This window comes from Palaemon carinicauda, chromosome 26, assembly GCF_036898095.1.
Source record: "Palaemon carinicauda isolate YSFRI2023 chromosome 26, ASM3689809v2, whole genome shotgun sequence".
Classification (NCBI taxonomy): domain Eukaryota; kingdom Metazoa; phylum Arthropoda; class Malacostraca; order Decapoda; family Palaemonidae; genus Palaemon; species Palaemon carinicauda.
In genome coordinates this window covers 99,863,504-99,885,666 of record NC_090750.1, presented here as the reverse complement: position 1 = coordinate 99,885,666, position 22,163 = coordinate 99,863,504, and the positions used below count along the sequence as shown (strand labels likewise).

The following is a 22,163-nucleotide window of genomic DNA, read 5'->3' as shown; positions in this document are numbered from 1 at the left end:
ATGACAACAAACAAATAATTACACAGACAAGCAAAAATATATCATCCTAGATCTTTGGAGGCCAATTTCTCGAAACTATACTCATCAACCTTCAAATGGAAATTCAGACGTAATGAAATCACTGATCTTTATAAACAAAGAAATTTATGAAAACTAAATAAATTGTCTAATAAACTAGAGATTTTTCTAATTTTGCTCAAAAAATTTTTGGAATTAATTTTTCCCAAAAATTGATCCAAGATTTTTCAAAAATCAAAAAATATTTGTAAAAAAAATAATGATAAGAGAAAAAATTGCTCTGTTATTTTATTACTTTATCTAATATCTGTCTACCACATAAATCTCAGCTCTTAGGTTGCGATATTAAAGGCAGATTTTCTTTTTAAAGTAGGCAGGGGTACAATTGGCTCCATTAATTATGGTACACTTCACAAAGAGGTAAGGAAACTTGTGACAGCTATACATTATAGCAAGTAACGTTTTTAGCAGAATAAAAAAAAAAAAAACCTGTTGGCAACTCTGCCTGTAAAACAAAATCGGTGAGCTTCTAAACAGGGGATCAAAAGCCTTTTTTTTTTTTTACCAATTTTACGAAGTCTCATTAAGCAGCTAAAATTATTTTTCTATGAAACACTTCGCAAAATTAGTAAAAATGCTTTCGATCACGTGGTGATCTGGGGGCAGAAATAAACCACAGGATACAAGCAGGACGGAAGAATTGGAAAAAAAGTGTGTGGAGTACTATGCGACAGGAAAATAGGGGTTAAGTTGAAAGGTAAAATACACAGGAAAGTTGTGAGACCGGCAATGATGTATGGAGCAGAGATGTGGGCAATAAAGAAGACAGAAGAAAAGAAGCTGGATGTAGCAGAGATGAGAATGTTGGGTGACAAGAAGAGATAGGATATGGAATGAGGTATTTAGGGGTACCACAGGAGTTAGAGAACTATCAGATAAGATCCAAGAAAGTAGACTGAGGTGATATAGTCATGTCATGAGAAGAGATGAACAGTATATTGGGAGGAGGGTGATGAAAATGGAGGTACAGGGAAGGAGAAGGAGAGGGAGACCAAAGCAAAGATGGATGGACTGTATCAAGGATGACCTTCGATAAAAGAGATTAACCGGTGATGAAGTGTGGGACAGAGGTAGATGGCGAACGCTGGCCATGTTTAAAAACTTAGGGACTGTTTTACAGGCCGCATTGCCAACAGTTTCCCTTTTGCTAAAACACAGTGTTACCTGCTATAATATACAGCTGTTACAAGTCTTCTTGCCTTCTCGTAAAGTGTACCGGAATTAATGGAGACAACTGTACTAGTGAAAGGGCAGAGGGCAAATAAAATATGAATACTAACCTTTTCGCTATACATAAACTAACCCACGCCGAAAATTTCAACCTAATTAACGTAAAAACAGGAATTATTCATAGAAAACAATTTTTTCAAACACTCCCCTTAACACCCAAGAATAATGAACTAAACTATCAATAATTCAAAACGTAATGGCTAATTTTCCCTCACACCTAATAAAAAATTCTTCCAAGACGAAGTGAGTCCTAAATTTGTTGATATGAAATTGCGATGCCATAAAAACATTAAAAACAAGAGATAATTAGAGTTCTTCTTTCTCAATTTTCTTTAATACAAAAATGTTTTACTTTTCAGCATTACTTTAAGTGATGTATAATTTACTTGAACTAACCTGAGACCAAAGACAATCAAGGTACTCTTCTTGTGGATGAGGTCGATCAGAGCGCCACACTCTGAGTCCTGGAACATGTTTTCGTCCTCGTTTCCTCACATATATCTCAATATGCTTTAACAAACGCTCTAAATCCTGTTCTTTCTTCTCATACAGTTCACGTCCAACCCATGGCAAACAGCTTAACACAGCATACACATATGTATCACTCCTCACTGAAAGTAAAAATAACCAGTTGCAGCCACATGAAATTAAAAGATCAAATTGAGCGTATAACTACCAAGTTTGATAAACACAAAAAAAAATCCAAATTAAGCAACATATGAAAAGCACTATGGATAAATTTTCCAACAACAGTAATCTTATTTCACCTTATGAAAAGACTAATGGAATACAAAAGAAGTGACACGAAGATGGTGACATTCTCTACTCTTTCCCAATATTTTTCCTTATATTTTCCAAATACATTACAGTGAACTAAAACCTATCTCGATTTTAACGTGCTCCTCTACATAAAATAAAAAAAATTTCAAGTAAAGTAACTAAGTCATGGAGATAAATGGTGCTTGGAGTTGATTTCTATGAACTTCCCTGATGCTCATATTGCTTTTTCTCAAGAGGCTTGGTTTATCAATGTTTACCCTCTAAAGTTTATTCAAAGTTTACTCATTTTCTTTCCTTTTGAAATATGCATGACCCTAGCAAAGTCATGAAACCATTTAATGGTTAACCACTTCATTATGAGGCAGCGGATCCACCTTCAGTAGCTACATACGAGATTTGTCGTCATTGGATATACATACACACTTATTATAACCTACATTTCCATGTTTATTTGTCTTACTACTGATTGCAGAATATATTTTTTCAAAACTTTACTTCATTTTCTATTGTATTTCACTACAAACAACCAAATAATTGAATCACTTCAGAAATTTGTTTTATATTATTTTGCTCTAAATAATGGTAGAGAAGTGTTTTTGTGTAAAAAAAAAAAGAAAAAATAAAAAAAATAAAAAAAAGGAAAAAAAAAAAAAACATTCATTGAAGTGACTATGTTCATCTGTAATAATTTTAAGATAAATATCCGTATAGCAGTCGAAATATATAAAATTTGTCAGCAACCATGGACTTTACATTACAGTCGGCCCATGTTCATGTCCATCGTGGGTTCTTGCCGCGAAGGCTTTGATTTTTCACACACAAGAACAACGAAATACCTATCAAATAAAAATTCTCATAACCGCGATAAAATTCAGGCTGCGCGATGATTTCAAATAGCCCACGCTCCTTCACACAGGAAGTGCTTTGTGCCACTACCGATCTCTACATCCAGCTGGTCCTAGCTCTGTACAGTGTATATCCATTTACTGTGGTAAAAATATTACAGCTATATTTGAAATAAACTGGATTTTGATTAACCTGGTGTTTCACTCAACTGTATCAAATAATAATGCATGTAATATTAAAATTTTAGTACCATTCATATTTAAAAATATAGCAAAATATAATCTTTTGCATTTATATTCGAATCAGCTGATCAACCCTGCTCTCTCTCTCTCTCTCTCTCTCTCTCTCTCTCTCTCTCTCTCTCTCTCTCTCTCTCTCTCTCTCTCTCTCTCTCTCTCTCTCTCCCGATTCAAATTATCCTTACTTTCTCCAATTTCGCACCATCTCTGTCACATCGAACGTTATAGCGGTAATGCATTTGTTCGATGACTTTAAAAACCGTCCTAGTCCTTTCTTCTCTTTTTTTGCAGATGGTTCCATAATTGAGGTGGGTACAAGTTGACTTATAACTGAAGTTAGGAAATGTATTTTGGATATGGAATGGACAATTATCCTTCGTAAGTTTAGAATTATCGTAAATTATCATACTGTCATTAGCAGTACAGTAGTTTCCTAATGTTGATTAAACGCAAACAAATAGTTTTCCTGTTTTGCTATGTATGTAGGAATTTATAAGGATACAGTAAGACAGATATTTGTATTAATAGATTTACTAAAAGTTTTTAATATATCATTAGTTATCACCATGATCATTTGTGTTTAATGCGTTCGTTCGTTCATTATGATCGACGATGGAGCGTACATTAAACAAATGGAAGTTTCAGTTTTAGCAGCGTGTTTAGGAAAAGCATTATATAAATCGCATTGATTTCAATTATTTTGAAGTTCTAAGAAAAATTAAATAAAACAACACTGGTAATAACAAAATCATCTTATAATCAATACTTGGTAAGAGAGATGTTGCTTCAAAAACTAACCTAAACACAGATTTGTAAATGGGTTTGTTTCTTCGTTATGATCAGAGATGAATGTAAATAAAACAATGGTTTCCGTTTTTATTTGTGCTTACGGGCATGTTTAGGAAACGCATAATATATGACAAACTTATTAAAATTTCTCCTCATTTTAGGTTCTTATAAGGGGAAATATAGGGTATTTACACCCATCCTGTTTGTAATTTTAACCTTTTCAAGTTATTAAAACTTCAAAATGTTTTAAAGTTTTATTTATTAATAAGAACAATTTAATATAAAAAGTACAGTATAATACATAGAAAGTATTTAAAATGGGTAGTAAACACATTTCAATGGGCAAGTTACTGTTTGCCATGGCCCTAATGGAATTATTCCCGTTATGAGTTTCGAAATATGCAATTTTCCATTTATGCGGGGCCATTTATCGACCAAATTCTTGCATAATTCGGGACCCTACTGTATTGATACTATACACCAGAAAGTTAATCGAGATATAACCAGTCTAGAAAAAAGCTTTTTCTGCAAATTTGGAGAACAAGAATCTTCACCTAGCTCAAATAATTCAGGTACTTCTCTGCAGTAAGGTTACTTAAGGTTTGAAGAGGAGATATCTCTTCACTCTTAAGTTTGCATCTGTATTCTTTCTTTCCAACCTCCTACGACATAGGATGAACTGAGGGAAAATCAGCTGATTTCCAGGTTTATTTAAAACTAGAGGAAATGCAAATGATGGTGTGCACGAGAGCGTAGGACTCGTTATGTTAGTACAGTATATGTACTAGCACATACATTTACCCATCTAGAATTAACCTGTGATGAGCTAGTGCCCAAGCTTGCAAGCAAATGGAACACATTGCCAAACGAAACATAATGCAAACGATCATGTTCAGTTGAAATTTCATTCACCCAACAAGTTTAAGGGAATAATAAGATATGACATGCCATACCATCCATTTATGTAATATGATATACAGTTAGCCCGAACTTTACGCGAGTTTATAATTCACGATTTCACATATGCGACACAGAGAACCGAAATACCTATTAAATAAGAAATAAAACATTCGTGATAAAAAATCTAACAACGCACTCATTTCAAATAGCATGTGCCCCTTTGCACTGGACTTGCTTCGCGCCACTTTCCTCTCTCCCCATCCAGCACATCCCGGCTCTAGCTTTACACTTGTAATGTATATCCATTTACTGTGGTGAAAAATTAGCTATAACATTTGAAATAAACCAGATTTTGATTACACTCGTGTATCCAATAATAATGCATGTAATATTCACACTTTAGTATCGTATTTGAAAAGCCATCATTAAAAAACTCAAGAGATGGAAAACCCCGGGATACGATGGAATAACTGCCGAGATGATACTGGCTGAAAATAAAGAGACCCCAATATTATTTAGTAAAATGTGGCATGAAGAGGCAAAACCTGATGAATGGGAGATAGGAGTGTTGGTTAAAATGGCAAAAAAAGGAGACCTGACTGATTACAATAATTACAGAGGCTCACATGTATGTCAGTTGTTATAAAAATATATATGCTTAATCTAAAGAGATTGGAGAGAAAGATTGATGAAAAGCTGAGAGATGAATTAGCAAGATTTTAAAAAGGCAGTTGTCTCATCCATTCCATTTACCAAGGCACTTCCCCCAAATTTTGGGGAATAGCCGGCATCAAAAGAAAGAACAAAAGAGGAATCTTCCTCTCTTTGCTCTTCACGGCCTGGCGAGGGATTCAGCAGAGTATGGTTGATAGTGCTAGGTTACCACAACCCACCCTCCCCCGTTAGGCACCACAATGAAGTTTCATATGCTGAATCTCTACTGCTGCTACCTCTGCGATCACCTAGGTGACCGGCGAAGGCATCAGAGCTTACCGGAATTGCGTCACAATCGCTCGCCATTCATTCCTTTTTCTAGCATGCTCCCTTGTCTCTCTCACTTCTACCCTCCTATCATCCAAAGCTTTCTTCACTCTGTCTATCCACTCAAACCTTAGCCTTCCTCTTGTACTTCTCCCATCAACTCTTACACTCATTACCTTCTTCACCAGACAGTCACTTTCCATTCTCTCTACGTGGCCAAACCCCCTCAACATATCTAAAAAAAACAAATCCGTTGTATGTACAAACGCACAATGCTACGACGTATGCACATCAAAAGCATTAGCAATTTTTTTTTCTTTTATTTCGTTAAATAAATAAAATGTAATATTTTTCCTTTTAGTATAATAATTATTTATTTGAAACTAATTTTATTGATAAGTACTGTACATATTTATGTTAAAATGTTATTTTCATTAGTAAAATAAATTTTTGAATATACTTACCCGATGGTCATGTAGCTGTCAACTCTGTTGCCCGACAGAAATCTACGGTCGGGATACGCCAGCGATCGCTATACAGGTGGGGGTGTACACAACAGCGCCATCTGTGAGTAGGTACTCAAGTACTTCTTGTCAACAAGAACTCAATTTTCTCCTCGGTCCACTGGTTCTCTATGGGGAGGAAGGGCGGGTCCTTCAATTCATGATCATCGGGTAAGTACTGTATATTCAAAAATTTATTTTACTAATGAAAATAACATTTTTCAATATTAATCTTACCCGATGATCATGTAGCTGATTCACACCCAGGGTGGTGGGTGGAGACCAGCATACATGTTAACAAAGAAGCTAAGTATCCCGTATCTTATTTTAGCCGTTATTCAAAATAACAAACATAAAATAAATAAGTACCTGGTAAGGAAGTCGACTTGAACCATTACTCTGCCTTTTTAAGTACGTCTTCCTTACTGAGCCTAGCGATCCTCTTAGGATGCTGAGCGACTCCTAGGTGCTGAAGTATTAAGGGCTGCAACCCATACTAAAGGACCTCATCACAACCTCTAATCTAGGCGCTTCTCAAGAAAGAATTTGACCACCCGCCAAATCAACCAGGATGCGGAAGGCTTCTTAGCCTTCCGGACAACCCAGAAATATTTCAAGAGAAAGATTAAAAAGGTTCTGGAATTAGGGAATTGTAGTGGTGGAGCCCCCACCACTACTGCACTCGTTGCTACGAATGGTCCCAGAGTGTAGCAGTTCTCGTAAAGAGACTGGACATTCTTAAGATAAAAGACGCGAACACTGATTAGCTTTTCCAAAAGGTTGCGTCGAAAATATTTGTCAGAGATCTATTTTATTAAAAGGTCACGGAAGTTGTGATAGCTCTAACTTCGTGTGTCCTTACCTTCAGCCAAGCTTGGTCTTCCTCATTCAGAAGGGAATGAGCTTCTCATAATAACAGTCTGAAAATAATAGGATAAAGAATTCTCTGACATAGGCAAAGATGAATTCTTAACTGAACACCATAAAGCTTCAGACGGGCCTCAGAAAGGTTTTTAAAATAGAACTTAAGAGCTCTACAGGACATAATACTCTTTCTAGTTCATTTCCAACCATATCGATAAGTTTGGAATAACGAACGATATTGGTCAAGGCCGAGAAGGCAGCTCGTGTTTGGCTAGAAAACCAAGATGTAGAACATGTAGCCGTTTCGGATGAAAATCCGATGTTCTTGCTGAAGGCATGAATCTCACTGACTCTTTTAGCTGGTAAAGCATATCAGGAAAAGAGTCTTAAAGGTGAGATCTTTCAGGGAGGCTGATTGAAGTGGTTCGAACCTGTCTAACATAAGGAATCTTAGAACCACGTCTAAATTCCAACCAGGTGTAACCAAACGACGCTCCTTCGTGGTCTCAAAAGACTTAAGGAGGTCCTGTAGATCTTTATTGTTAAAAAGATCTAAGCCTCTGTGACGGAAGACTGATGCCAACATGCTTCTGTAACCCTTGAAAGTGGGAGCTGAAAGAGATCGCTCTTTTCTCAGATATAAGAGGAAGTCAGCTATTTGAGTTACAGAGGTACTGGTCGAGGATACGGATACTGACTTGCACCAGTTTAGGAAGATTCCCCACTTCGATTGGTAGACTCTAAGGGTGGATGTTCTCCTTGCTCTAACAATCGCTCTGGTTGCCTCCTTCAAAAAACCTCTAGTTCTCGAGAGTCTTTCGATACTCTGAAGGCAGTGAGACGAAGAGCGTGGAGGCCTTGGAGTACCTTCTTACGCGTGGCAGACGTAGCAGGTCCACCCTTAGGGGAAGAGTTCTGGGAACGTCTACTAGCCATCGAAGTACCTCGGTAAGTTATTCTCTCGCGGGCCAGAGGGAAGCAACTAGTGTCAACTTTGTCCCAACGTGAGAGGCGAACTTCTGCAGTACCTTGTTGACAAACTAGAACGGAGGGAATGCATATAGATCTAGATGAGACTAATCTAGTAGAAAGGCATCTAAAAGAACCACTGCTGGGTCTGTTGAGAGCCTCTTGGACATCGAGGTTGCGAAGAGATCTATGGTTGGATGGCCCCAGGTGACCCAAAGTCTCTTGCATACATCTCTGTGGAGGGTCCAATATGTTGGAATTATTGTCCCTTCCTACTGAGACAAACTGCTAAGACATTCAAGTTGCCTTGGAAGAAATTTGTTACTAGTGAAAAGTCTAGACCTGTTGAACAGGAGAGGTGGTCACTAGCGAACTCGCACAATGTCAGAGAGTAGGTCCCTCCTTGCTAGGAGATGAACATCAAAGCAGGGAGTTGTCCGTGTTGACCTCCATTACTTGAAGGAGAGACCTGAAGCTTTTCCAGGTCAGACTTACTGCCAGAAGCTTCTTGCAGTTAAAATGCATTGTCCTTTGACGCGAGTTCCATAATCCTGAGCATTCCCTACCGCCTAAGGTCGCACCCCAGCCTACGTCCGATGCGTCTGAGAAGAGAACGTGGTTGGGAGTCTGAACAGTCAGGGGAAGACCCTATAAAAGGTTGATAAAGTCCTTTCCTCAGGTTAGACCAGACTTATCTTCCGGAAACCGGGATCGAGACCGCTTCTAGCGTCTTGTCCTTTTCCAGTGAAGAGCTAGATGAAACCGAAGAGGACGGAGGTGTAGTCTTCCAAGTGACACCAAATGCACCACGGATGACAGTGTCCTAACCAGACTCATCCACAGCCTGACAGGGCCGTATTCCTTCTTCAGCATCTTCTGGATGGATAGCAGGGCTGGGGATTGATCTTCTTGTTCAGCCATGTCCTCATCAGAGGGTTCCTCATCCGAAACTGATGAGGAAACGGCAACGGAGTGGGCAACGTCTGACTCGCTGAATCCGGTCGCACTGGTGGATGCGTGACGGAGCCGGACACAAGATCATGGTACTGCTGCACAGTCTGTGAACTGTCAACCATGGGGAAGCGAGGAAGTACAGCGACAACCCGAAACTGTCTAGACTGTCTGGGTAGTACAGACAACCCCTTATCGGGTTGCTGAGGTTGCGGCACTGCGTCACAACAAGTCACCTCTGCTGGTTGTTGAACGTCTTCCCAGTGACACACTGAACGTCCACAACCACCTCCGAGAGTAGCATAACATCAACGTGCGACTGGCAACCCACACTGGGTCGCACCGGTGGAGGAACCATCTCAACTGGCGGACGTGAGTAGGATACCTCAGCGTCAACAGGGCGTACAACCAACCGGTAGGAAGGTCGTTGGCAAGAAGGGTATTCTCCGTAAAAAATCCTCTATCAAGGACTAAGCTTGGACTGCATGTCTTGCAACAAAGCCCAAGGTCTATGGGAGCAGGTGTGGCAACAGACGGGGTTAGCGACTGAAGCGGAACCATTTACCCTCCCTGGAAGCATGTTATGCTTAAATAAAAGTCCATAGGAGGCTAAGCAGCTTAAGGCTCCTCTCCAAATGACAGAGTCCTCAAGGGAATATCAGAAGGAGGGAGAACAGCACTTTCTCATCTACAGGAACCATATCCTAGAAAAGCTAGGTTCTCTCAGTGAGGGTTTCACTGGTGCAAAAGCAGCAGACCAGAAGGCAACGTTATGAAACTGCTTGACAGTCTGTGAACTGTCAAAAACTGAACTGTCAACCACAACAGGAGCGTGAGGACATACAGAACTGGTGTATAAGTAGCAGACCAGAAGGCAACGTCATGTAACTGTATGACAGTCTGTGAGTTGGCAACAACCAAAGTTGTGTGTGGAAGCCTCAACTCCTGATTGACTAGTTTGCTGCTGGCGAGTGGCGGTAACCACAGTGTGTTGCGGAGGCTGACACACCGTGTCAAAACACGGCAGCTTGTGGTAGCTCACGCACGGCAACGGAGTGCTCTGTGTGTGGGAGTCATCATACATCTGGCAGGGTTGACTGTGCATGGGTGGAGGAGCTCTCACAACAAGAGTGTGAGAGCAGGAAGCCATGCCGGGCGCACAACCGTGGGAGGTGTAGGCCCACGGGTGCATCGTCAACCTTCTCCGCAGTCGGAGTGTGTAAGCTGGCAACAACAAAAGCAGAGTGCTGGTGTGTGGGAGGGGCTGCGGTGGGTTGAGGAGCATGCGGTATGGTATGCAGAGCATGCTGTAAGGTATGCGGCTCATGCTGCATGGTATGCGGAGCATGCTGTATGCAGAGCATGCTGCATGGGCTGCGGAGAATGCCGCATAGTGCTGGAACCCGGCAGCTCTACAGAACCTTCCCACTGCTGATGCGGTAGCTCACGCATGTTAGCAGATGGTGCAGCAAGAACATGCGTCTGGCAGGGTGGACTGCGCATCGGTGGTGGAGCTCTCACAGGTGGAGGGTGGGAGCAGGCAGCCGCAGTATCTGCTGAGCGCACAACCTCGGCGGGTTGTAGGTTAACAGGTGCATTGTCAACCTTCCAGCACGATACTCCTGCATGAAGGAGCAAGCTGAGACTGTATAGTCTGCAGCATGGACCACTAGGGTCTATGAAAGACAACAACAAACGGAGCTACTGTCCGTTGTGACTGAGGGTCTAAAACAGCTGGTGCGGCAACAGACGGAGTTACTGCCTGTTGCGGTACCACCTTGCCTCTCTTGGGAGGTGTGCAGTTGTCGTACTGCAGCGAGTCCGAACTGACCCAGTGGCTACACCTAGGCCGTTGGACTTGCGCGGAAGGGACCGACTTGCACTTAAAAGCTGCAAGATTTGGTCCATGGTTTCTGCGAGAAACCTCTTCCGCAGACGAGGAATAAATGGGCTCTCTCGTCTTTGTGTGGGTGGGGTGATCACGTCGGCAACGTGTGTAGATACACCCGAAACCACGGAGGGAAACGTCTGTTCGTCGATCAAGGCCTGTGGAACCCATAAGTCCTTCGACATTACTTCTCCCCTGGGCTTGGGAGCTTGTAAGAGGTATCGGACTAGGTGAACAACTGGCACGAACAGACGAACCCTCGAACGCAACACTGTAACACTTTGCGCATATCACTTTATCACTTTTGATTTTCTGTTTGCACTTATTTCACTGAACTCGAAACTTTAAGTGGTTTGTACCTGAAACACGCAATCCTATCCTTCATTAAAAGGTAGTAATTGCGAAAACAGTATTACAATGTAACAGAAAAACATAATGAAAGATAAAGAATTCAGTGGCTGGAAAAGAGACTAAACACTAGATCAAATAAACTACGTTTAAAATCTCTCACCGCATAAAGCCTGGGAACAAGAATAAAACTCTAGAAACGTTTTACCTTCTTCCCCTATAGCGACTAGGGAGAAGAGCAAAAAACGAGAACAACGTTACCCGCTTGAACGAAACGTTTATCCTCCTCTCTCTCCCTCCGTCTCTATCTCTCTCTCTCTTGACTTAGAACCTGAGAGATGAGCCCAATTATATATATCGTTAAAACATATTATTTGTTAAAGAAAAAAACTGAAAGGTTTCCCAAATAAAAAGTTCCTTTATTAGAATTAAAACCATTTAAGCTAAGAAAGAATGAACGAAACGCTAGAATCGGTTTACTCTTACTGCAACGTGAAACCGTGAAATACTCTCTCTCTATCGTAACGATAGAGCGCAAGTTGAACGTTCTGAACGTCAACAACTGCGGAGACTAAACGAAACGTTAGTTCAACTTTGAAAACAGTACGAGACTATCAAAGAAATTCTTTCAAAAACATTAAAATTAAAATAGCATAAATTCTTAACAGGAAAAACGATATGACGGGCTCAATGTTAATTAACTTCGGTTCCAAGTAAGGACCGCCTACTATTAGGAAAGGTCGCATATAAACAAACATAAAAATTAATTTTTATAAGTTTATAAATGGAAAGTTAATCGAAGAGGCCTATAAATGGCGGAGAGATATAAAAAAAATCTATAACTTTGTTAAGCAAAATTACCAAAAACCTAAACACACTCCCGTCTAAGGGAAGGGTGGGTCATAAAAAGTGAAAGAGAGTCTATACTCTCTTCGACACCAACACTTCTGTCTAAGGGAAGGGTCGGCCATTTAAAAGTGAAAGAGAGTCCATACTCTCTTCGTCACCATAATAAAATCTATCCAAAACGAGTTCAAGTTTTGAAATGAAGATAAAACCCCTGCATAGCGAAAGCTCAAAACTGGAATAGTGTACTTCACCAAAAAGTTGTGAAAACAAATCCAGTTAGGGACGGCGTATTAGTAGGTCTTGCCGGAGGCACGACAGAGGAAAAATTGAGTTCTTGTTGACAAGAAGAACTTGAGTACCTACTCACAGATGGCGCTGTTGTGTACACCCCCACCTGTATAGCGATCGCTGGCGTATCCCGACCGTAGATTTCTGTCGGGCAACAGAGTTGACAGCTACATGATCATCGGGTAAGATTAATATTGAAAAAATTACAATGAACTGTACTGTGTGATATGTACAAACACCCAATGCTACACATCAAAGCAGTGCAATATGAGTTTTATAGTTTGCTATGCCCCAACAAATGATTCCCCTGAAGAAAGGTAAGATGAATACTATGAAAAACTGCAGGGGGTAATAGATGAGATCTCTGAGAGAGAGATGAAAATTGTGATTGGCGACTTCAATGCTAAAGTTGAAAGAAATAATCAAAGGATAAAGAATGTGATGGGTGTTGAGGGTCTTGGCAAAGTGGCAAATGAAAATGGAGCACATTTCATAAGTTTCGGTTTAGCAAAGAATCTTGTCATTGGAGGTAATATTTTTCAACACAAGAACATCCACAAGTATACATGGACTTCATCATCATCATTATCATTTCAGCCTTCAAAAGTCTTTTGTTGGATGTAGGCCTTCCCCAGGTTCCTCCACAGACTTCTACCCCAAGCTATTCTGTGCCACTGTTGCGTATGTTGTTCTAAATCATCTCGCCAGCGGGTTTTTTGTCTTCCTCGGTTTCTTGTGTATCCTCGGGGTGTCCAGAAGGTTGTTCATGATGTCCATCTGTTGTCTGTCATCCTGGCAATGTGCCCTGCCCAGTTCCATTTGAGCTTGCTAATGGTTTCAAGGATATCCATTACTTTAGTTTTTTGACGTATCCATTTAGCTGTTTTTCTATCCTTCCATGTTAGATTTAGCATAATTCTCTCATGAGCCCTCTGCATTGTTCATAATTTAAGGGAAAGCTTTTTAGTTAGATTCCAAGTTTCAGCCCCATAAGTGACAGTAGGGAGGATACACTTATCATAGAGTTTCCTTCCTAAGATGATAGGAAACTTCTTATCCTTTAACACTGTACTGGCTCTTCCAAATGCTTGCCAACTGAGGGTGGTTGTTCTTTTTATTTTGCTTTCTTTACAGGCGTCATGTAGAGAGATTCGTTGTCCTAGGTAGATGTAATGGTCCACTTCCTCAATTTGTTGGTTTTCAATTTCAAGTGTGTGGCCATTACAAAAATCAGATAGATCACATTGCCATTAATAAAGAGAGAAGGAGGACTCTGAGAAATGTAAGAAGCTATAGAGGTGCAGATATTGGTAGTGATCACCAGCTCCTCATTGCCACACTGAAATTAAAACTGAAAGCACTAACAGAAAGATGGATAAACTACCTAGGTTTGATACAACTAAGCTTTTAGAAGAGGGGCACAGAGAAACATTTGCAATTGAATGTAGGAATCGATTTGCGATCTTAAAGACTTAAAGAGACGAAGAACTGACAACTAATGAAGAATGGTGTGATATTAAGAAAATAATCAGTCAGTTGGTAGTGAAGACTTGGGACACGCAGTTACAAGGAGAAAGCCATGGATATCAAATGATAATTGGGATACTATAAAAAAAGAGACAAAGACAGATATTGATTGTTGAAAGTCTTTAAGGAAGTAATGAAAATTACAAGGTAGAGCATGCTAAGTATTCCAGTATTGATAGTGTGGTCAAAAGAAAAGCTAGGAATGACTGGAGAGAATATTGAAACAGTAAAGCAGATGAGGCTGACAAAGCTATGAATTCAGGAAGTGGCTATGGTGTAAGAATTGCTCATTGAATTATAAATGAAATCTTGATTGGGGCAAAGAATAAGTTTTCAACCATCAAAAAGAGAAATGGATCTGTTATAGCAACAGAAGATGAAGAAAGACAACATTGGATGGAAGAGAACATTTTAGTGCGGTTATGAATAAGAGATATGAAGGGAATAATTTGATTGATATACCTGAAGCTGATGAAGACCTTGATATGCTCATGAATAAATTCAGTGTGTTTGAAGTAAGCTATTCTCAAAAAATTAAAGAGATGGAATGCCCCGGGATATGATGGAATAACTGCCGAGATGATACTGGCCGAAAATGGTGCGACTCCCAGACTACTTACAATATTATTTTGTAGGATACGGCATGAAGAGGCAAAACCTGATGAATAGGAGTTAGGAGTGTTGGTGAAAATAGCAAATAAAGGAGACCCGACTGATTGCAATAATTACAGAGGCATAACACTTACGTCAGTTGTTATGAAAATTTATACTATGCTTATTCTAAAGAGACTGGAGAGAAAAATTGATGAAAAGCTGAGAGATGAATAAGCAGGATTTAGAAAAGGTAGAAGTTGCACCAACCAAATTTTCATTTTGAGACATGTACAGCAATGCGTAGAATATAGAAATCCCTTTTTGATGGCATTTGTGGACTATGAATAAGGCTTTGATAGTGTGCACCGGCCAATTTTGTGGAGAGTCCTACATTATTATGGAATTCCTCTTAAATATGTAAATTTGATTAAGTCTGTTCATGATCATAGCAAGAGCAAAGTTAATGTTAATGGAGTCTAATCAAATGAATTTCCAGTGAAACGCAGAGTACTCCAGGGGAATGTGTTGTCACTTATGTTGTTTATCCTCCTCATGGATTTTGTAATGTGTAGAACATTCAGAGATGGTAGAGAAGGATTGGACTGGATTGGTGATAGAAATTTAGCAGACCTAGATTATGCAGATGCTGTCCTTGTTAGCAGAACACCATAGGGTTGAGCTTAAGATAAATGCAAGAAAGACAGAGATCATGAGAACGGAGTATTCAATGGAAGATAAAATATCATAGGAAGAAAAGATTAATGAGGTAGAATAATTTAAGTATTTAGGAACTATGATCTCCAATACCGGGTCTTTAAAATTAGAGTTTAGTGGAAGATTGAAAAAAAGCAAATCAGACAATAGTTAAGATAAGGGGACCGTCCGCCATTTTTTTTCTAATGATCCAAAATACACCATTTCTATATATGTTTTAGACATATATAATACCTTCATCATATAAATATTTCAAGTCATTTGATAAACAATATGACACCAATTGTATTGAGTCTTATACCATAAAAACTACTTTATAAACCAAACAATTCTGTGAGACGGAATTTCGATTTTCCTTTTTGTTTTTTTTTATGAACTTTTATTTCTTTTCCTCGTCTAGACACAAAATAATCGTGAAAAAGAAAGTAAAAAGAATATCAAAATTCCGTCTCACAAAATTGTGGGACTTTTATTCCTCTTTTCAATGATATCTTTCACTAAAATCAAACGGTAAATAAGTGAGAAAAATGTACCTAAGTGTGAATAAGTATGTTTTTGAGTTATGAGCTCCCAAAGATTTGTAACAAATTTTCGCTTCTTTTCTTAAAGAAATAAAGATAACATTATTATGATGACTTTTATTGTTTATTCCTATATAAACGCACCCTAAACGAGCTATTTAAACCCTAAGTTTACAATTACACTTGACTTAAGGATGTCATGCGTTGCCAGCGATCTCTCATTGTTGCCAGTGTTTTAGTTAGCATGTTTCAGCTTTGTATTCTTATTCATGTCTCCCTCTCTTCTTGGTTCTTTTTTCTTGTTCTCTACTTACTTTTTGTTCTTTCTATGATCTTAGGTAACATTGGCCTTGCTATAAAGTTCCCGAGGACGTTGTAAAAACACAATGTACATACGAACTCTAAGTAAACAAACACATGCATTATAACTTCTATACGTCTTTGGAAACAGGCTGCTGTTCTCGAAAGACGTAGATTTCATTCACCTACCCTCTACCAATGCCTTCCATTTCTGCCAGATGTACGAAATTTTGAAAAATAAGTGAAAAAATCACTATATAGGCAAAAATAAACACACAAAAGACAATTCTGTCACACTCAGTTATGAAGACGATGCAGAAAGACTGACGTCATCATTTAAAGACCGCTGTATCTTCATTATTTGTAAAAACAATTATCTTGGGTAACATTGGCCTTGCTATAAAGTTCCCGAGGACGTTGAGAAAACACACGGTACATACGAACTGTAAGTAAACTAACACATGCATTATAACTTCGATACGTCTTTGGAAACTCTGGCTGCTGTTCTCGTAGGAGGTAGATTTCGTTCACGTACCCTCTACCGATGCCTTCCATTTCTGCCAGACGTACAAGATTTCAAAACATAAGTGAAAAAATCGCTATATATACGCAGAAATAAACACACAAAGACGATCCTGTCAAACTCAGTCTTGCAGACGATGCAGTAAGGATGTCATCATTTACAGACCGCTATATCTTCATTACTTGTAAAAATAATTGGCTGAAACTTCTGGAGAGCATGTACAATAGGTTTATGCATACATACAGTAGAAGCAATAAAACAATTTTCGATTTCTGAAAGTTGTCAAAACACCATAGCGGACGGTCCCCTTAAGTAAAATTTGGAAATCAAATCACCTGAAATTACATATAAAAATCAGACTATATATCAGTTTCGTGAGATCGGAGTTACTCTATGGACATGAGTCATGGTATAACAATGAAACAATCTCCAATAGATTTAGTAGATTTGAGAACAAAGTCCTCAGAAGGATATTGGGAGTTAAATGACAGAACAGGATTAGAAATGAAACTGAGATTCCTCAAGTGCTATATGTGGATGAGATCATGATGAGGGGTAGTTGGAGATGGTTTGGGCATGCTCTTCGCACTCCCCAAGAGAGATTAGTTCACCAAACATTCAGCTGGGCTCCACAAGGGACTAGAAGAGTTGGAAGACCCAGGCCTACATGGATGAGGACTATGAAGCCCGAAACAGGATATGATGAATGGAGAAGTACTGAATTAAAAGCTCAAGATAGAGACGACTTGCAAAATCTAACCGAGGCCCTTTGAGTCAATAGGTGTAGGAGGAGATGATGATGACAATGATGACTTTCACATAAAACTATATACCGCAATTAAAATTAGTATATTAAATGAAATTTAAGCCAACCCTTCCAAACTACTATCCTATTAAGAACAATATGCAATTAGGATATCCATTAACCAGTTTCATTCATGTTGCCGATGGACGATAATTTATAGTTTTTAGCTCTGTGGTGCTTGATTATAGAGCTTAGGAAATTATTTATATTATGTTGTAACAAAACTATATTCTTGGTTTCCAGAAACTTTGTAATGTTATCTCCTAAATTCGGCAATTACATTTGATTATGCGATTTGCATATCCATAGGCTCCCACTAAATTTCCTTTTTGTTTCCTAGTTACAAACACAGTTTTCCCTGATTCCAAACAGAATAGCAGCTATGACTATTGGTTGTTTCCTTGCCTTGATTTACATCTTGTTAGTTTATAATTGGCAGTATATTTTCCTGATCTTTTCTCTATAGTGAATAAGGGTATAATGTAAAATGTCAGTTTTATGCTACTTTGTTTACTATTGTATGATAATGGAAATACAAGCAAAACAGCTGATATCTGATTCATTTCATAACAAAACTGCAGTTTTTTTTGTTTGCTTGTTATCGTGGCTGTATGCCTTACGCAATGATTATAACATTACCAACGATAATTTAATCATTATCTTTTAATTTTCTAACCCATTGAAGTAGAAGATGGGATAAATATTATTACCGAGTTACTGTAGATGTTGGATAGATTCCACACAAAAAGACAACACTGACGCATCAGGAATTGCATCACACTAAAAGATGGATGGCTGTGTAGAACTTCATACGAAAATGGTTAGTGGTCGTTGTATGAAATATATACATTTGATTACAGTGAACCCTCGCTACTTCGCGGTTCGACAATCGCGGATTCACCACTTCGCGGGGTTTTCCCATAACCCATATATATATATACAAATCGCGGATTTTCCGGAAAATTCAAAAATACCGCGAAATCTGAAGACAACCAAATACGATATTTTGTTACCTGTAATTCCATTAATACTGTAATTAGTAATATCTGTTCTTACTGATTGTTCATTCCATTACATATGATATATAATTCAGCACAGAAAGAAATAAAACACGAAAAGAGAATGTGATCATACGATAATTCAGTACTGTATACAGTACGTAGTAAAATTAAATCGAACATGAAACGCAAATCAGATGCAGTCATACCATATTAGAATGGTGTAAGGCTGCTGTTGGCTACTACTGTACTACAAATGTAATGGATGTGCTTCTTTTCCATGAATCTTTTGTATGTATACGTACGTAGTACTGCATCCAATAATATTCTTTGTTGCAAAAATCACATTTCGAATAAGCGTACGAGAGAGAGAGAGAGAGAGAGAGAGAGAGAGAGAGAGAGAGAGAGAGAGAGAGAGAGAGAGAGAGAGAGAGAGAGAGAGAGAGAGGCGTAAAATAACGTACGTAAAGCTGTATTATTATTATTGTTATTATTATTATTATTGTTGTTGTTGTTAATAAAATTATTGTTATTATTATTATCATTATTATTATTATTACAGTACTGTACTGTATTATTATCATTATTTATTATTATTACGGTATTTACTTAATCTACGTACGTTCGGTATGCGCGGGGCATCTTCTATGAGTTGGTAACCTACGCATCATAGTACTGTAAGACGGGTTGTGATTGGTTCAAGCGCTGATAGATGACGAATCAGAACTCAAGTTTTGTTATCTAGCCTGTGATTGGTGTTTTGCCATCATCTCCTACCCGCAGCATCTAAGTTCTCGGGGGGCTGGATCGTCCACTCTCTGTTACCGCGTATCGCTGAGTAGACGTTCTTAAGTTTGTGAATCTGTGCTGTGTGCGACTTTTTTAAGTTGAACTTTTTGTTACTGTAAATACTACTGTAATGGCTCCCAAGCGTTCTGCTTCTCTTAAGGCTGGTAGTGAGCCTAAACGCCACCGATGGATGATGATGATAGCTGAGAAGGTTACGCTTCTCGACATGTTAAAAGATGGTAGAAGTTACGCGGCCGCCGGCCGCCATTTTGGCATCAACGAATCTACTGTTCGCTATATCAAGAAGGACGAGGCGAACATTAGAAAGACGACTGCAATCACCTTTAGCAGATCAGCGAAGCGAGTCGTTACAACGCGTAATAAAACAATCGTACGCATGGAAGGTGCTTTAGCTGTGTGGATTGCCGACTGCCGGAAGAAGAACATAGCGTTGGATACGAACACCATCCAAACAAAGGCTTTGAGCTTATATGAGAATTTTGCTGCAAAGGAACCTAAAGACGACGACGGCAACCATGCTGAAGATGATGATGATGCAGATGATCCTCAACCAGGGACATCCACTGATTCCCAGCCTCAGAAACGTTTTTCCGCCAGCAAAGGATGGTTCGCGAAGTTTCAGAAACGCTTCGCCCTGAAAAGCGTTTCCCTGCATGGGGAGTCTGCTTCCGCTGACACTGCCGCTGCTGAAACTTACATGAACCAGACGTTCAAGAATATTATCGCCGAAGGTGGATACAAGCCGGAACAAGTCTTTAATATGGATGAGACCGGCTTGTTTTGGAAGAGAATGCCGTCGCGAACTTTCCTGTTCAAAGAGGAAGCCAAAGCCTCTGGCTTTAAAGCATTCAAGGATCGCGTTACCCTCGTGATGTGTGGCAATACTGCTGGACTTTTGCTAAAGCCGGGGCTTATTTATAAGTCGAAAAATCCTCGCGCTTTGAAAAATAAAAATAAGAATCTCCTTCCCGTGTACTGGATGCATAATAAAAAAGCATGGATTACGAAGATGCTGACCTCCAACTGGTTCCATCAGTGTTTTATCCCGCAAGTCAGCAAATATCTCTTAGAGAAGGGCTTGCCATTCAAGATCCTTCTCCTTATGGATAACGCTGGTGGACACGCAACTGACCTGTCGCATGAGGGCATTCAGGTTGAGTTCCTGCCACCCAACACCACGTCATTAATTCAACCGATGGACCAGGGGGTTATCAGGGCGTTCAAGGCCCTCTACACGGAGAACACCTTGGCGGACCTCGTTGCGTGTGTGGATGCTGCCCAAGATGATGAGGATGAAGATTTTAACTTGAAGGCGTACTGGCGGCAGTACACCATAGCCACGTGCCTGCAGAATATTCAGAAGGCACTTCAAGAGATGAAACCTGCAACCGTGAATGCGAGCTGGAAGAAGTTGTGGCCCGATATTGTTTACGACGACAAGGGATTTACTCCGTCGGAAATCCAACACTCTGCAATACGCAAATCTGTGCAGTTGGCTGCCATAATTGGAGGTGACGGGTTTGGCGACATGACGACTGAAGACGTCGACGAGTTGTTGGACTGCCATTCCCAGCCCCTAACTGACGCAGACCTCGAAGACCTGACGAAATCGGCAAGTGAAGAAGAGAGTGATACCCAGGAAGAGACCCAAGAAAATGTCGAAGAAACGGGCTTAACATTAGAACGGCTTGCCAAGGCCTGCAACCATGCGAAGGAGTTGAAAGAAATGTTGCAAGAGTGGGACGAGGATATGGTTCGCTCGATGCAATTCTGCAACAAGATCGATGAAGACATGACTCCCTACAAAATGCTCTTGGATCGAAAAAAGAAGCAGCGGCAACAACTTCCGATCACAATGTTCTTCCAGCCTCGCAAAAAAGAGCCAGTTCCTCCTGCTAGTACGCCTTCGGAAGAAATTGAAGAAGTTTCCCAGGAAGAAGTTGAAGAGGTGTCCCAGGAAAAGACACCTCCGTCTGAAGAGACGTAAAATACTACCTGGCTGCACAGTAGAACACATCATCAGCTTCATCATCATCATTTCTACTGTGCAGCAAATTCATCGCCATCATCATTCAAGTTTTTCTTGAACTTCTTTCGTGGTGAGTACAGTAACAATCTTTATTTTTTACTTTAATATTCTTACTGTACATTCTAAAACTGTATTTGTGCCTGTTTTATAGTTTAGTACTGTACGTACTGTATGCATTAAGTTAAAGGGAAGGTTTTAAAAGTCTATATGTTGTAACCTATCATATTTTTTTTGTTTAAAATTTACATTTACGTACGTAAAACAATCTCTCTCTCTCTCTCTCTCGTAAATTGTTTTCCTGCTTTGCTACGTACAGTATGTACTGTATGATTTTATATAGATACGGTAAATAATATTTGTAATAACATATTTTCTAAAAGCTTTTACTGTAAATATCATTATTTATCACTATCATCATGCGCGTTAAATGCCTTGTTTGTTCTGGGCGTGGTTGTTTACTGAGCGTACAGTACTTTATGACGCCGTCGTTTCAGGCGGCGTCATAAAGAAAAACATTTCATTTGGAAGTCCTAAGAAAAATACGTAAACTAAAACATTGGTAATAAAAAAATCAACATACAGTACTGTATAATCAATATAATCGATGCAAAAACTAACCTATACATATATGTGTACACTAAATGAGTTTGTTTCTTCATTATGATCAGAGATGAACGTAAACAAAACATTGGTTGCCATTTTTTATCGTGCTTTTTAGGTGTTTAGGAAACGCATGATATAAAATCGCCCTTAATATTTGTGCCTGTTTTAGTTTAGGGTGCTGTAGTACATGCATTAAGTGTTCTGTACATTAAAGGGTGGTTTGTTAACAGTACTAC

At 39.3% G+C, this 22,163-nt stretch overlaps 1 protein-coding gene across 2 annotated transcripts in view; it reads right to left on the bottom strand.

The window, feature by feature from the left end:
* The window catches only part of LOC137619720 (nuclear cap-binding protein subunit 1-like), a 180,622-nt gene that overhangs the window by 88,363 nt on the left and 70,096 nt on the right, over positions 1–22,163 (bottom strand). For both annotated transcript variants that reach the window (XM_068350011.1, XM_068350012.1), the window contains exon 5: positions 1,705–1,919. In XM_068350011.1, coding sequence (XP_068206112.1) covers positions 1,705–1,919 — 215 coding nt within the window. The remainder of the gene's footprint in view (positions 1–1,704; positions 1,920–22,163) is intronic.